General features: G+C 42.3%; 1 protein-coding gene across 1 annotated transcript in view; it reads right to left on the bottom strand.

Moving 5' to 3' along the window:
- Nucleotides 1-897: 897 nt before the first annotated feature.
- The window catches only part of gramd2aa (GRAM domain containing 2Aa), a gene marked incomplete at its 3' end in the record, with an annotated part of 36000 nt that continues 20479 nt past the window's right edge, over nt 898-16418 (bottom strand). Inside the window, exons 4-11 of the mRNA XM_083927537.1 lie at nt 15526-15598; nt 13220-13323; nt 11532-11630; nt 7801-7872; nt 7630-7686; nt 4908-5085; nt 2256-2349; nt 898-1006 (exon numbers count right to left, since the gene is read on the bottom strand). Coding sequence (XP_083783663.1) covers nt 898-1006; nt 2256-2349; nt 4908-5085; nt 7630-7686; nt 7801-7872; nt 11532-11630; nt 13220-13323; nt 15526-15598 — 786 coding nt within the window. The remainder of the gene's footprint in view (nt 1007-2255; nt 2350-4907; nt 5086-7629; nt 7687-7800; nt 7873-11531; nt 11631-13219; nt 13324-15525; nt 15599-16418) is intronic.

Below are 16418 nucleotides of genomic sequence, written 5' to 3'. Positions count from 1 at the left end.
AATACAGTCTGTTTGCATAGTCTGGAAGTGATCGCTAAGGAGGGAGGGTTCGTGTTTTGTGGCTGGTGCAGGGGTTGATCTTTTCTGGGCTCGGTCCTGGATCTGTGCAGGAGGGCGTCATCGGCTCCAAGGGTCACAGCGGAGAGCAGCGGTTACCTGGACGAGAAGAAAGCAGCCCGGTTAGAGGACTCTCTCGATTAAATGGAGGGTAAATCAACAACATAAATCTGTTCTTTTCTGATCCCAGCACACACGCTCACACATACACCAATGTTGTTCATGAGCATGGGTCTGTCTGACGTTCCTGCCTGTTATAGGGAAGGTTTTCGTTGCCACCGTATTCTACGGGGGAATTGTTGGGTCTATGTAAATCATAAATAAGTCATAGAGTGTGGTCTTTACCTAGTTTGTAAAGTGTCCTGAGATAACTTTTGTTCTGATTTGGCACTATAAATAAAATTGAATTGAATTGAATTGAGCAAAGCAAGAGAATATCTAACTAGCTCAACGTAAACCTCATTTGTTGTACTTTTACTTGGCTACATGTATTTTTTTAGTTGTTTAATTTGAATTATATTTAACTGTTCACTGTTAAAAAGACATTTTTTTGGAGTAAATGTAAATAAATCCATTATGTTTTTTTGCATCTTTTTAAATAATGGTGATCTCAATATTGACCAAAATAATCTGGATTATGATTTTGGCCATATATAGATAGATAGATAAAAACTTTATTGATCCCCTTTAGGGTCAAAACAGCTTACAGACACAGAGACATCACACAGAATAGACAACAACATAAACAGGAGTGTAAAAAAAGAGGCCTGTAGCAGCGCAGAGATGGATTTGAAAGCACAACCAAGCGATAATGATGCTGATGTTGTAACAGAGGCAGTGTTACCTCTCTCTCAGGGGCAGATTTGGGTTACTGAGGAAGGACAGCTGCTGCTCCAGACTGCACACACGAAAGGCCAGGTAGCACGATGACAGGATGAGGAGAATAATACTGACGAAAGAGGAGGAGACACAAGGATTAGTTCGATAACAGCAAAAAGTTTTTGGGATGGTCACGGCACCAGAGCCTCTGTTGATGGGGAGGACGAGAGCTGTAATGTCTTCTAATGAACACTGGGAGGCGACCTTTGACTTCCTGTAAACACATCACAGCACCTTCACTGCCCTCGAACAACGCAGTTTAAACCTGCCTTTAAGGACCACAGCGGTGCTTTTACACCTTTTACAAGTCATGGTTTAACTTATTTTACAGATGAACATTTTACAAGGTACAATGTAGAGTTTGAAAGTTTCAAATGTGTCTTCTTCCTAAGAAGGTTTCCAGTCGTTTCTGTGCAGTAAAAAAAAAGCAAAGAATATTAAGCTTAAATTATTTGATTGATTTTAAATGACTTTTGATTGTTAATACAGTTTAAAGACTGATTATAGAAAATAACCCTGCACTGTATAAACACCACACCTGTAGCAAACTGTAGCACTTGAAGCAGTTTTTGTCCCTTTGATTTTTCACGTAGTTGCAGCTAAATGAATGTAATGTAACAATGATAACTCTGAAAATACATAATGCAGGTCCGACACTTATTTATCCTCTAATTCACTCACGTGTTACTAATGTTTGGCTTTATTGTGTGCGTTGTAGTTTCTAATCGAAGCATGAATATAGAGAGTTTTGTAATCTGTGATATACGAGAATATCTGGGGTCAGAGGTCACTGTGAACAAACCTTCAGCAGCAGAGAGGGCTTAATTGCTCCCTCAAGGACACTAAAGCAGAGCGGCTTCACGCCCTCTGGGTGAAGGACAGTGTCCCTGATCAGTGTCAGCGTGCTATGCTCGAGGGCAGGTGAAGTAAAGCAAGCATGAAGACAAATTATTTGACGCATTGATGAATTTTAATAAAGTTAAGACTCATAAGAGGCGACATCTCTGTGGAAAAATACAAACTAAAAAGTGCTTTAATAGCTTTGATCCCGGGGTTTCAGTTTGCCTGAGTGAGTCGCCCGCTATTTATATCTCCCTGTTAATGTTCACAGTCTGTGTGTGCGTGCGGTTGTGTGTGTGCGTGTGTGTGTGTGTGTGTGCGTGTGTGTGTGTGTGTGTGTGTGTGTGTGGTTGTGTGTGTGTGTGTGTGTGTGTGTGTGTGTGTGTGTGTGTGTGTGTGTGTGCGTGTGTAGTCGTGAGTCAGCTGTTGGAAGAGGTGAAGGTGGTGTTGTTGGTGTCTGTGTCACTCTGTATACTCACAGCAGGGTGAAGAACTTGAGCAGCTGGTACTCCATCTGGCCCAGCTCTGCCAGTGGCTCTGATAAAAGACCTCTGTCTGTTTGCAGAGCTCGCTCTGTAACACACGCACACACACGCACGCACACACACACACACACACACACAGAGACACACACACCAAACCATTAACATAACTTGGCTTTTAACAGTTGTTGCTGGTCCACCTGTTAGTGTAATGGTTCGACAATACACACTTTGGATCTAGAAAATCATCACAATATTAATTAAATCAAAGTTTTGTTCTGAAATTAACACTGTGAGCTGTTAAACATCACTAAAAATAAGGTTGTGTCTTTATAAGGTTAATTAACAATGTGAAGAAGTTTAGTGGCTCTTGGTGTTACTATCTTATCACATTCTCAAATAGTAAAAACAAGTGTTGCATTTTTATGTCACTTATTAGGTTATTTACATTTTCAAACCTAACAAACCAGAAAACACGTTAAGGTTCCTCCCCAGAGGAAGAATACATAAACACTCTTTTTAAGAAATAATTTTCCAGGACATTTCTTGAAATTACAGAACAGCACCTGCTCATGAACGATCATATAATTAACTGGTAGGCCTAGTATTGACACATTTAACCCCCTCAGGTCTCCGTAAAATATGGACTTGATGCCTAAAAGGTACCGCAAGCTCGTTCTGGTCCGCTCATGGTTTCTAATCTGGTAAAAAAAAGTGCCACACCTTGCAGCTTATCCTAAAAACAAAACGCACCTATGTTTAAATAGTCAACCTGAGTTAGGGGCTACAATAAAACTAATAATTTCCAGGATAACAAAGATTATTTCCAGGATATTTGGGGATTTTAATCAAGTTCCAGGTGTTTCCATGACAAGAAAACTAGTCTCTAAATTTCCATTTCCGTGCATTTTTCAATGGAATTAATATTGTAGCGCCGAAACAAGGAGTAAGATATGCATAATCAGAACAATATAAAAATGTCCATCATAAATATATCATTTTCTATATAGTTTATACTGTGATGTCAAAAACCCGGAGGCAGAACTGCATTACGACAATATCTAAATCATTTGGGCGACACTTTACATTCAGATTCTTGCATGTTACGTTTATTTCGCACAAAAGTTCTTAAGAAAAGGACAAACTGCTCAGTACTTTTCATTTGTCAAGTTTGAATTCCCACATATACAGTATTTATTTAATGAATTACCAGAAATTATGCTATATCGAGATATGAAATGACCTATATTGGGTGGAAGATTTCGGCCATTTCGGCCCTCAGCCCTATGATAATGATAACGTTGATCAAACATCCACCATGTAATAGAAAACACCATTAATGAAGGTTAGTTAGGTTAGAAATGATCTGTCATCCTTCAACTGTCCTCAGACAACTTTAACAGCGGACATTGTTTGTTATAATCTCGCCTTAATCTGCATCCGCCCAAAGCTTTTTAATACAACCCCCCACAATTTAATCTCCATTTGGAGCCTAATGCGTTGTTGCGTAAGAGAGATGTTGCCATCCAAAAGCAGTTACGGTACTCTCTTTACGTCACTCTTTGACACACAAACATCTGCATCCACACAGCTCAACTCTTTACCTACCATACAAACACAACGTGACAACATTCACACTGTTATCCAATCATGGAAGTTACATTACAAGTGACATTACGTCGATTCTGCCCTCAGTTCACTGACTCGCCCTTTCATCGTGGTCGGACTACAAACTGTTACTTATAAAGCCATAAAAACTTTTATGGATTCACACATCATTACTTAAGATTAATAAGCAATCTATTGCAAGCAAAGCATTTTACTTCATGCTCCACTACTGTGGAATACTTCACCTTGACCAATCAGAGAGGCAAACAATACTGAGATTTTCAAAATAATCTTCCCTTTCCTAAAGTTGAATTCTTTCGTTTCTGCCCTTGTTGCTTCTTTTCAGTCTTTACTGTTTTGGTCTGCTGTTGGCCACAGCTCTCGATCTACCGGTCAATCTTGGTTCCTACCCTCACCTATGGTCATGAAAGCTGGGTCGTGACCGACAGAACGAGGTCGCGGGTACAAGCGGCCGAAATGGGTTTTCTCAGGAGGGTGGCTGGAGTCTCCCTTAGAGATAGGGTGAGAAGTTTTTTACTTATTTTCAGTCTTTACTGTAAATAAGAAATAGAAATGTGTATAGGCTACATCATCTTTGGTCATCTTTTTTTCTTTTTCAAAGTGAATTAAGCGATTATATTTAGCTGGACAATAACAAAAATGCCCGCAGGCACAGGCTGATTTCTCTGCAAATCGTCTATTGATTAGAGTCTGATTATAGCGCTGATATCCACAGCGTTGACAACTAAATGTATCATCAAATAACAACTGATTTAACTCTAAAATAGCTCACGCTGAAGTTTTCTTACCACTCAATGTAGTATGTTTGTTGGAATATCTATAGTTGTACGATCACGATGCCACAGATTTCAGGACCACAAGCAAAACACAGGTTGTCAAAAGTATCAATACTTTGATATTGACACTAGTGATGTGGACACTTCCCATAATAGACACTGATAAGCCATGCCAACAGCTTTCGGTAAACTGTAATAAGATAATAATGACCCTGCACCATCATTATATGAACAGTTTTATCACCTTCCAGCGGCTGTTCTGATTTGAAGGATGTGTCTGCGGCGCTCAGGCTGCTGGTGGAGTTCCCCAGGAGGTCAGGAAGGGAGGACGACACAGAAACCACTGAGGGTTTCCTCCTCCACTTTAACACTGATGGGAATTCGTCAACCACTGGGAACTCGTCTGGAACCGGGAACTCGTCCTGCGGCACAGAGACGAGAGGAGAATGTATTAGAAAGACAGGGATCGAAACTAAGGAAGTCTAGGTATAAGTCAGTTTCTTTTTTCACACATGCAGCACACAACAGGAGCTTCTCTGTGTCAGATGTGTTCTCGTTTACTGGAAATTACTCTGTTTGGTTTAGATGAAGGCAGGGTGCCGGGTAGAGCGGCAGAAGGGAGGACATGATTGGGTTATGATGCGTCAACAGACCCCGGTCCTAATTTGGTCATGAACAACCAAGTCTCTTGCTGTCCTTAGGATTTGTCTCATGAGTTTGTTGTCGGTTCTTACTGATAAAGGTTCACAAATCTCTTCCATCAGTTTCGTTGCTTTCTTTCTATGAAATACGCTTCTTATTCGCCATTTGAGGAGGTTTGTTTTGGTCCGCTGTTGGCCCCAGCGATCGATCTACCGGTCAATCTTCGTTCCTACCCTTACCTATGGTCATGGAAGCTGGGTCGTGACCGAAAGAACGAGGTCGCGGGTACAAGCGGCCGAAGTGGGTTTTGTCAGGAGGGTGGCAGGAGTCTCCATCCGTGAGGAACTCGGAGTAGAGCCGCTGCTCCTTTGCGTTGAAAGGAGCCAGTTGAGGTGGTTTGGGCATCTAGTAAGGATGCCCCTGGGCGCCTCCCTGGGGAGGTGTTCCAGGCACGTCCAGCTGGGAGGAGGCCTCGGGGAAGACCCAGGACCAGGTGGAGAGATTATATCTCCACACTGGCCTGGGAACGCCTCGGGATCCCCCAGTTAAAGCTGGTTAATGTGGCCTGGGAAAGGGAAGTTTGGGGTCCCCTGCTAGAGCTGCTGCCCCCGCGACCCGACCTCGGATAAGCGGTTGAAGATGCGTGATGATGAATGATGAGTGGCCAAAGCATGTTATAAATGTCATCAACACGCCCCTCATTCACAGCTAATGCTTCAGAGAATGAGCAGGCTGTGTTCACACATGGGCTCACTCAGAGGTCAAACGATCTTGGGAGCTTGGAGGGTAAACTCTGTTTGACTGAACAGAACATTTGCGTTCTCATGTACAGTCTCGCCAGGTAACATCGAGATACTTTCAGGTTTGCAGTGGATGTGTGAAAGGTGCTCATGTGACCTCAGATTACAGGTAACACACAGGTTAGTGGTAAACAATCCAACACATAATAGGGATTTTTCACAACCTGGCAGCCCAAACTTCGTCAAAATCATTTAGGTGTTCACGAGGGTGGAGGTATGCCTTAAAAACTTTTTGTTTGTTTGTGTCTTTTTTCTTCTTCTCTGGTGCTGTAGTCAGCGAAAAAAGTCTATTGAGGCAATGGAGGATAAAAAAGAGCTTCAGACCTCAGTTTGGAGTTTGAATGTGCAGCGTGCTGAAGAAAGTCCAACGTGGACTGAAATGTTTACGCTGCACATTTTTCCCTGTCTGTACATGTAAGAAATGGAAAACTAAAACTAAAATCCAGCCCAGTCTCGTCTGAATCTATTTTTCCCTGTGTGCCAGTTCTCATTTGCTGCATTGTTTTTTTTTTTTTTATATATTTTTTCAAACTTTGAATGCCTATCTACCAAACCGAGCTGTTCTCATGCACTTTTCTTACATACAACAACGAAAAGTAATGCACTGTAATGTGTGTTTTTCATGTATATGCTTTGTGTGTATTTCACATATTTATTACAGGAGAAAACAATATACTGTAAGTGTATGTGTAGTCCTCGTATTAGAAACAGGGGACTTAATATAAGACGGCGAATCTCCACTTAGGGAGTCAGGTTGGGGGGTTGGATGGGTCCCAAAACACAGGACTTTCACCAGGGCGAGTGGGGTTTGTTTCCCAATGGTGTTCATGTCCCAGACTTACTAAACCAAACCACCACTTGTTTCAAAGGTCGTTTCAAGGCGTTTGATGCATAACCCTAACTGACACCTTTTGTGGACTGAAGTCCGTCACCGCCGTCTTAGGGTCGATTTCCATACACATTTGTGTGCATATCTTTTCGTAAATATAATACGTTGCAGGACCAAACCCTATGGAAGCTACAATGTAAAGATATTCAGCAGCTGAACGGATATTCTTGATAGTTGGAATATTTCTGCATTTATGTCTTAACATGATTACAAACTGTAAATATAAATCAGGCCTCTTAACACTTTCTGTGTTTGAGAGCAGCAAAGCTCTACCCATCCTTTCATGGAATATACTGCAACATGAACATCCTTTTTTTTCTTTAAATACTTTCAGTCTGGAGCGTGATCAAGGACGAGCATGTTAACAGACCTTTATTATTACTTAATACAAGAGCTGTTCTGTCGCAGAGTGGCCTTTAATAGCGCACAGACGCAGCGCTCTTCACTAGCATCTTGCCGACTCTGGGGGGATAATTGTGCCTTCAGGTCAGGGGTAGCTGGAAGCGAGAGTTGCTTTTTGACCAACATGAAAACATCTACTAACCTTTAAATTATATGAATTGTAGATTACCAGCTATTCTTTCAGTTTGATCTTGACAATTTGGAGATTTTATCAAAGACATGTTGTTACTGACCAGCGACAACGTGGGCTCCTCCATGAACTGCTTCAAGCTCAGACTTTTGCCGTTGACCTGGAGAGAGAAAAGGAAATCACCTCTTTAACGTACACGTACACCGCAGCATACAGGCTGAATGAATAGTACGCTTGTCTGTGTGTGTGTGTGTGTGTGTGTGTGTCCTCTGACCTGTAGGTGGGTGCAGATCCTGCGGAGGACGTCATATACACTGTCTCTTGATAGCAGAGATACAAATACATACTGAGAAAATAAAAAAGAGAAACTGTGATGATGATATTCTGTTTATAATTCTGGTTTATAATTAAAAAAACAAACACATAATTTAAACAGAGAAGTTCATTCATATATTCAAGCAGCTGTTGAACAGGTTTCTATTGCACCCCATGGATAGCATATACTCAGCTTTTCCTTTATCACTAAAATTGTGTTAGATTAGAGATGATATTAAACTTTGATGAGCCCTGTGGGGAAACTGAATAAAGAAATAGATCAAGAATATGTTCTATTTCATGTCTCAACCTGCCTTTGCAAATATTATAAACGTATACATCTGAACCTTGGTCACTTTATCTGAAATATCAGCACTTGAGATCATCAGCGTCTGCACAAAACTGTCTGCTCAGAATACAATCATCATTTAGTCGTGTAGGGAGGTGCGTGAGTATTTGTATTTGCAGCCATACAAAGCAATAATATATATTATATTATAATATATAAACATTAGTGGGGAAGAGTACACTTTTGCAAGGAATAATTTGTGGCAAACAACAATTTAGAGATTCATAATCTGGGGCACAAAGAGGATATTTTTGTTCCGTTTCATTCTTTCATGAATAAGTATGAATGGCAGGTCGGTGGCAGCTTACCCAAATATCCCTCTGACCTGGATAAATATCAACGCTATCTAAAAAGTGTTTATGAACGTCTGAAACACTGTGTTACTTTGTGAACACTTTATCAGTTGTTTCCATCCTGCTGTATCTCCAAAAATAGAAAAAACCAAGCGTGAGCGTTGTTGTTACCGACACAAGCAGTGAACCTTTCACCTCATAAACAAGAACCTCAGTCATCTTCAGCAGCATAGTCGCACTGCACACGGTTACGTAATGCACATTACACAATCGTGCAGACATATATGGTGACGGATATTTGCCCTTGAACAGTGCATGAGACATATCTTTAACCTCACCATATGCTATATACTGTCTCTCACATGAACTGAGTAAGGCTGTCACTCTAATCTGAGCGGCAGGATCAGACTCCGATATAGTTGTGTAATATTTCACTTCCATGCGGATCAATTTGCTCATTTTCTGCAACCTCAGACCAATTTCAAAATAGTGTTTTCGCACACTTGGAAATGTAAACAACTATTTTACACTGCTGTGTTGTGCTTAGACTAGCTGACCCAACGTTAAATGGGGAAAGAGAGGGGGAGCATGTGACCGTTTGAAGGTGAAGACAGACATCATATAAAGACTTCTGCTGAGAAAACTAAGTGTTATCTAATGCACACCTAGCAGACCTCAGTGCTGACAGTACGTTAACCCTAACAATTTTACATTTATCTGGTAAAAACCAGCCCAGTCACTCTCTTTATTAATAATTAAAGCTTTGCATTATGAATAAACGATGAGGTGCAATGCACATGCACTGTGCTGTATGTATATATGAGTGTATAGTGGAGTAGATGAATGTCTGAGAAGCACTTAAAAACATGTGCTATAGCTCTTCTGAGTATGTGTGTGTGTGTGTGTGTGTGTGTGTGTGTGTGTGTGTGTGTGTGTGTGTGTGTCAGTGTGTGTGTGGGTGTGTGTGTGTCTGTGTGTGTGATGTGGCAACAGGCTTCATGAAGCTGATATGTGCCATTACGAAAGCCTGAGCGCATAACTACGAACAGTGTTGTTGTTGTTTTTAATATAAACAGAAGGCTTCGGAAAGCCAAACTAAATGTTTTTGTTTAATTTAGCTCAGTTGAGGAGCTAATTTGTTGAAACCTGTTTACACAGAATGATCTTAATTCTTCTGCTTCTGTTCAATACTATGAGATGATGAACCCGGTAAATAGGGGTCATTCCTATGTTCCCACAGCCCTATGTTCCCACGTTTCTAACATTTTTTTCTAAATGAGGCCCTATGTATTAAGGTTAGGGTTGAAAAGCATTCCCAAACCGTCACACCGTGTGATAAATATCAAATGTGGGAACATAAGGCTGTGGGAACATAAGGCTGTGGGAACATAGGACTGTGGGACAATAAGGCTGTGGGAACATAAGGCTGTGGGAACATAGGACTGTGGGAACAGAGGACTGTGGGAACATAAGGCTGTGGGAACATAGGACTGTGGGAACATAAGGCTGTGGGAACATGAGGCTGTGAGAACATGAGGCTGTGGGACAATAAGGCTGTGGGAACATAAGGCTGTGGGAACATAAGGCTGTGGGAACATAGGACTGTGGGAACATAGGACTGTGGGAACATAAGGCTGTCAGAACATAAGGCTGTCAGAACATAAGGCTGTGGGAATATAAGGCTGTGGGAACATAGGGCTGTGGGAACATAGGGCTGTGGGAACATAGGACTGTGGGAACATAGGGCTGTGGGAAGATAGGGCTGTAGGAACATAGGGCTGTGGGAACATAGGGCTGTGAGAAGATATGGCTGTAGGAACATAGGGCTGTGGGAACATAGGGCTGTGGGAACATAGGGCTGTGTGAACATAGGGCTGTGGGTACATAAGGCTGTGGGAACATAGGGCTGTGGGAACATAGGGCTGTTGGAACATAGGGCTGTGGGAACATAGGCCTGTGGGAACATAGGGCTGTGGGAACATAGGGTTGTGGGAACATAGGGCTGTGGGACCATACGTCTGTGGGAACATAAGGCTGTGGGAACATAGGACTGTGGGAACATAGGGCTGTGGGAACATAAGGCTGTGGGAACATAGGGCTGTGGGAACATAGGGCTGTGGGAATATAGGGATGTGGGAACATAAGGCTGTGGGAACATAGGGCTGTGGGAACATAGGGCTGTGGGAACATAGGGCTGTGGGAACATAAGGCTGTAGGAACATAGGGCTGTGGGAACATAAGGCTGTAGGAACATAGGGCTGTGGGAACATAAGGCTGTGGGAATATAAGGCTGTGGGAACATAGGACTGTGGGAACATAAGGCTGTGGGAACATAGGGCTGTGGGAACATAGGGCGGTGGGAACATAGAACTGTGGGAACATAGGACTGTGGGAACATAGGGCTGTGGGAACATAGGGCTGTGGGAACATAAGGCTTTGGGAACATAGAACTGTGGGAACATAGGACTGTTGGAACATAAGGCTGTGGGAACATAGGGCTGTGGGAACATAGAACTGTGGGAACATAGGGCTATGGGAACATAGGATTGTGGGAACATAGGGCTGTGGTAAACCCAGTAAATATTACCTGCTAAACAGCAGCATGTTATTTTGGTTCATAAATGTATAAAACATAATTTGTTATTTGCGCCCTCAAAATTATTAATCTTTTGTTTGTACAATTCAACAAACTTGAAGACACAAAACTTAGATGTCACCATGTGCTAAAGTTAGCTTGCAGGCTATTACCGGTATTATTCGTGTGCTGTTGGGGCCTGAACAGAAGCTGAAAAGTACATTATATCTTTGGAAACACCACGCGATGACAGGCTGATGTGGAAGGAAGTTAAGGAGCCCTTCTGAACGCTGCCGTATTGGTGGATAAACCCTTTCATCTCTCTTGCTACCAGTCTGGGACTCCACTCTGCTTCTATCTATAGCATGGTGTTGTATTTTCCATCACACCTCTCCTGGAAAAAAGAGCCATGCTGCGCTAATCAGCATAGACCAAGTATTTTAATTCTTAGTGACTGTGATGGACGTATTTACCTTCTGGCCGGTGTCTGTGGTGATAGCCAAGCCATTGGGCACAAGGCCCGCTGTTTTGTGCTTCTTCACCAGCCTCACAGAAACAACAGGGATAGCCACCTACAGAAGATGGGAAAAGGCACAAAAATAACATTTACAAGGAGACGCTTAATGAGAAAAGTACAGGTAAGTTAAAGAGTGATTTATGTAAATGGTGGAAGGAAAGGCAGACACTGAAATCAGGGTTACGGTTAAAATGAATACCTTTTAAGACCCTTTCTAGACATTTTGAGAGCCCATCGCCACTTAAGGGCTCACTAACACTGTCCATCTGTACCGTGGCCAAGCACGTTTCACGGCTAAAGTCTAGTTTGTTTGACCAGTGTGAGTGGTCACGGCCTGTTTGGGAGAGATGGGCTTTTGTAAAGCACACTTGAACATGTACGAGCACGAGCGTGTGCACGTGTACGAGCACGGGGCCTACAGCGGTTCTGACGTCATTTCCTGTGCGCCTGTTCGGACATATAAAAAAGAAGGACGGACCATGCACGGACAATTAAAACAATGGCGGCGAAAGGTTCACGTTGGTGTGATGCAGAGGTGGAGTGTTTACTGCAGATTTGGTCGGATGAAAATATTCAAAAACTTTCGGACAAGACGCTCAAAAACTCTGAGGTCTATGGAAAGATTTGTAAACAAAGCGACGCATCACGATGACGTCAATCAATGCGTGTGACGTGTTACGGCGTGATGACGTATAGGCAGCAAGAAGCATTCCGCCGAGGCCCAGGCGGTGTGAATGCAAACGGGCCTGGCCCACAGGGGGAGAGAGGGAGGGGGGGAACAAGAACCTTTAAGCACGGGGCACCGTACGGATGGACAGTGTGAGTGCGCCCTAAGAGTTCTAACCTGTTATATCAGCAACCCTCTCTAACTTACGTTCACTACACATTGACTGTAAGAAAGCTGGCATATCCCTGTTAGCTCGGTAGCACCTGAGCGTAAAGGAACCTTGCCGCAACATCAAGCAGCAGTCAGTCGGTGGGTCAGTGAGCTGTGCATATGCTAATGGTTGTCCTTTTCAGATGACATCAAATGAAATCATGATTGCATAAATAAATTAAACCTGCTGATTCATTTCAGACAAACTTTAGCTGCAATCTCTTTGGACAAATCCACATGTTGAAGCCACAAAATGTTATACCTCAAATGGGATTGAAGACTTTTTTAAGGCTTTTTCATCAACTTTTAATACTTTTTAAGGCCCTGTAGAAACCCTGTGAAATACACTCAGGAAAAGCCCCTGAAGGAACTCAGCACTGGACATGAAACGTGTCTTATTTCAGAGTCAGAATGTGAGGAATGCAGTCTGGATAAGTAGCTTATTGTCATTCAGATGTCAGGAGAGGTTTGGTTTCAAGGAAATGAAGAAAAGGGAACAATGCACAACATCAGAGAGAAAATCCCATAACTGGTTAAGGTTAAAGGTTCAGGAAGTCTACCTGTACATGGTACATAAGGGAGACCTTTTTTTATGTGGGAGAATTAAGACTGTGAACGTGAAAAACAGCCAAGAGTCCTGGATGACTTTCAGTCCAATAATGTGTCAAGTTGTCCAATAAGCCTGTCAGATTGTGACCGGGAGACATCGGGTTCATGTTTGTCAGTCAGTTTGAGATTATTTAGCTGTCTGTCAAGTCTTTTCGAACCTTGATGTCCTTGCCGAAGAGGTTGGCATAAAAACACAGCCAGTTTCTTGAAATGTAGAGCCGGCCTTGTAGGAGAATATCTCTGAGAAGGGCACAGGAGTACACTGAGAACAGAAGAGACAGAAACACTATTTTTTATTTTACTCTTTCAACAATTGTAAACTGGATAAAGCAAAACAACTTATCAAAACTATCTCCAAACCCTCCTGCTTTTATATCTCTCCCATAGACTGTGAAGGAAGTGGATGTAACCACCGTGATGTCACCTGTTTGTTGTGCAGTTTGGCGGTCGTGTCGAGATGCTAACCGTAGATTTGCAAAAACTTGTGAAAACTCTCGCAACGACTGATCCCTTCCTGACCATTACCATTCGAGCTCAATGCCTAACCTCAAACGTCTTGCAAGAGTTTCAAAACTCTTGGGTTATGATCTAGACAAGACCAAGTTTGGCGTTTTGGCCGTCGCCTTCCTGGTAATTTGGAGCCCATATTTGGAAGAGAGGGTGAAGTTATCTGCTAATGCTAGTGCTAGCACCCACTGAACGCTGAACACGATATTTTTACGTGACCAAAATGTTATAATTAACTTTCATGAACTAAAAACACACTGTGAAAGGGTCAAACACCCCCCAAAAAAGTTCATGGCTATCCAAATGTACAAAGTGCCATGGATATGTACTGTTAAGCCTCTGTCCTGATTGACAGGTCGCAGTGGGAGTGACCAGGTTGAACTGTGGGAACAGAAGAGTCCAGGCTGTCCTGGACAAGTGGTCGAGTGTTTCTGAACCAGATGGAAGGGACACAGCGCACAGACAACAACCTAAAGTAAATAAAAAGCAGCAGATTAAAGCTGCTCAAACCTTAGTACTTTGTGCTACTTACTTCAGTGATTCCACCACAATGTCAGAATAGTATTAAACAGAATTTAGACCATCACAAGACACTTAAAATAGTTTTTCTTAAAGAGTTTGTAACATGACAACTTCATTATCTGCCATCTTGTGTTTACAACCAAATGGTCAAGACATGCATAATATATGAAGTGGAGACTTTGAAGGACTTCATTAAAAGGTATCAAGTGTATTTATTGGGTAAAAAGTTGATGCTTCACACACATCTTCAACCTGGCACAGCAAGATCAAACAATCATCACTGTTCGAATACTATTTCTGTTCCTGAGTTATGAAACATTATGATGTCACAGGGAAGTTAACCTTTGACCTTTAGCATCTGAAATGTGATTTAATTTCTTAATTTTTATCCTATTAGACATTTTTGTGAAACTCAGTTTCCCCAAAAATGATCATGCAAAAGCAAGACCTATTTAGATCTTGTGTTTAGCAATGTGCTCAAAGGTTTATTGGAAATAAGTAATTCAACATGACAAAAGCATAAAATCTGATAAAGAAATGTCGATCGCGATTAAAATGACTGATTAGTTGACTAATCGACACAGAGGGGGCAGCAAATCTTACTATTTATTAAGATTATTACTAAAGATACTAAAAATATTGCTGAATATAGTAAGTGTGCAACAGTAATGGAATTTAAGTGTATACTTGATCATTTATGCAGCTGCCACGAGCCCCCACCACAGCGACTTTCTAGTTGATCCAATACAGAAGTGCCAAAAACTGCAGTTCTCCAAGTGTCCACTAGGAGTAGTTTGCACAATAGCGCAATTTCTTATGGACCCCCATGTTAAACAGGCCGTTTTCACAGCATAATTAAGCTATTTAAGGCCTGATACAAAAAAACATTCTAGTCTGTATCTTTAGGTCATATCTCCATGACAACATTGAGGGGGGTGATTTTTTTTTGTACCAGGCTAGTTTTTATTTTATTGGAGGTTAAACTTTATGAATAATTAGGGCGTGGCTTCTTGAGTGACAGCTAACCGCTGGCCCTCACTTCTCCTCGGAGGTATACGGCTACGTCCATTTTTTATAAAGTATATGCGCTTCCATCATATCAACATTGGATCACATCATTATTTTTTTCAGTGTCAGAAAAATGTAGAAATGCCTACATTTTTTTTTTTTAAATCGCTCCAAAGCCATTTATTTCTGTCGATTGACTTATGATTATTTGACATATCATTTAAACTCTGGATCACTTTAAAAGCCAATATCTTATATTTAATAAAAGAAAAGAGAAACTATTAGAAAAACAGGAACAAATTAAAAATGAAAAACAGGCAAAATTGCAGATGTATGACCAATATCAACATTAATATTATTAAAAAAAACAGATGTTGCAGTACAAAACACAGACTTACAGTTTCCCTCATGGTAAAACAGACAGTACCTTTCATGAGGATCTCATCCTTGGGCACACACTGGAACAGTTTGTGGTACTGCGAGTTGTACTTGCTGACAGTCTGTGCAGAGGGACAGGGCAGAGTCATGAGCAGCTCCTTGGCGGACCGGCCTGCCTGCACAGCGCCACCTGCCACTCCGCCACCACCGGCCACTCCTGCTCCGCTCGCCGCAGACACCACCCTCTCCCTCAAAGGACGCGAGCTCTGCACCAGGCTCAGCACGTTGGCACCGTACACACATACACACTCGCGCACATCCAAGGCCTGGAGCAAGCTGCTGCAAGACACACACTGTTCCCCTGTCGCTGGTCAGTACGGGGCTGAAATGGAGGACTGTTTACATCTAGTCTACGTGCACCTACCAACACACACCAGGCTCTAATGTGTACACCTACACACACAAACACACACACTACCACAGCGTTTCAGCAGCAACGCCTCAGCTTACAGCCACTGAGCTCTTTCTCAGAAACTACAAGGCTTCCTTTCTCTGTCTCAAATACACCTCCAGTGACTCTACACTTTGCAGCACCCAGCTGACACCCTCCCTCTCCCGCTGCCTCCTTCACACACATACACACACTCTGCCCTTCATCATCCTGAGCTGGAAAACAACACACAGGGGGACTCTCTACTCACTTGAAGCCATTTCTGCTTTTGCCTTTCCTTCCCTCTGTCAGTTTGTCTCTAGTGTCAGTCTGCAACACCTAAAAGTCCTCACTTTTCAGAGAGAATCCTACATTTTCCCTTTCCATCTGAACACACACAAAGTCTCAATCACTCACAGCTCTCCTCCCTCGCAGCTCTACATATCTCTAACTCTCTTTTCCCTGTTTTTCTGTCCTGTCCCGTATCTCCTCTATCTTCCCTCCGACTCGTA

The sequence above is a fragment of the Echiichthys vipera genome (genome assembly GCF_963691815.1).
Source record: "Echiichthys vipera genome assembly, chromosome: 1".
Lineage (NCBI taxonomy): Eukaryota > Metazoa > Chordata > Actinopteri > Perciformes > Trachinidae > Echiichthys > Echiichthys vipera.
The sequence above is the reverse complement of the archived record's forward strand: the minus strand, read 5'-3'. Positions and strand labels throughout refer to the sequence as shown.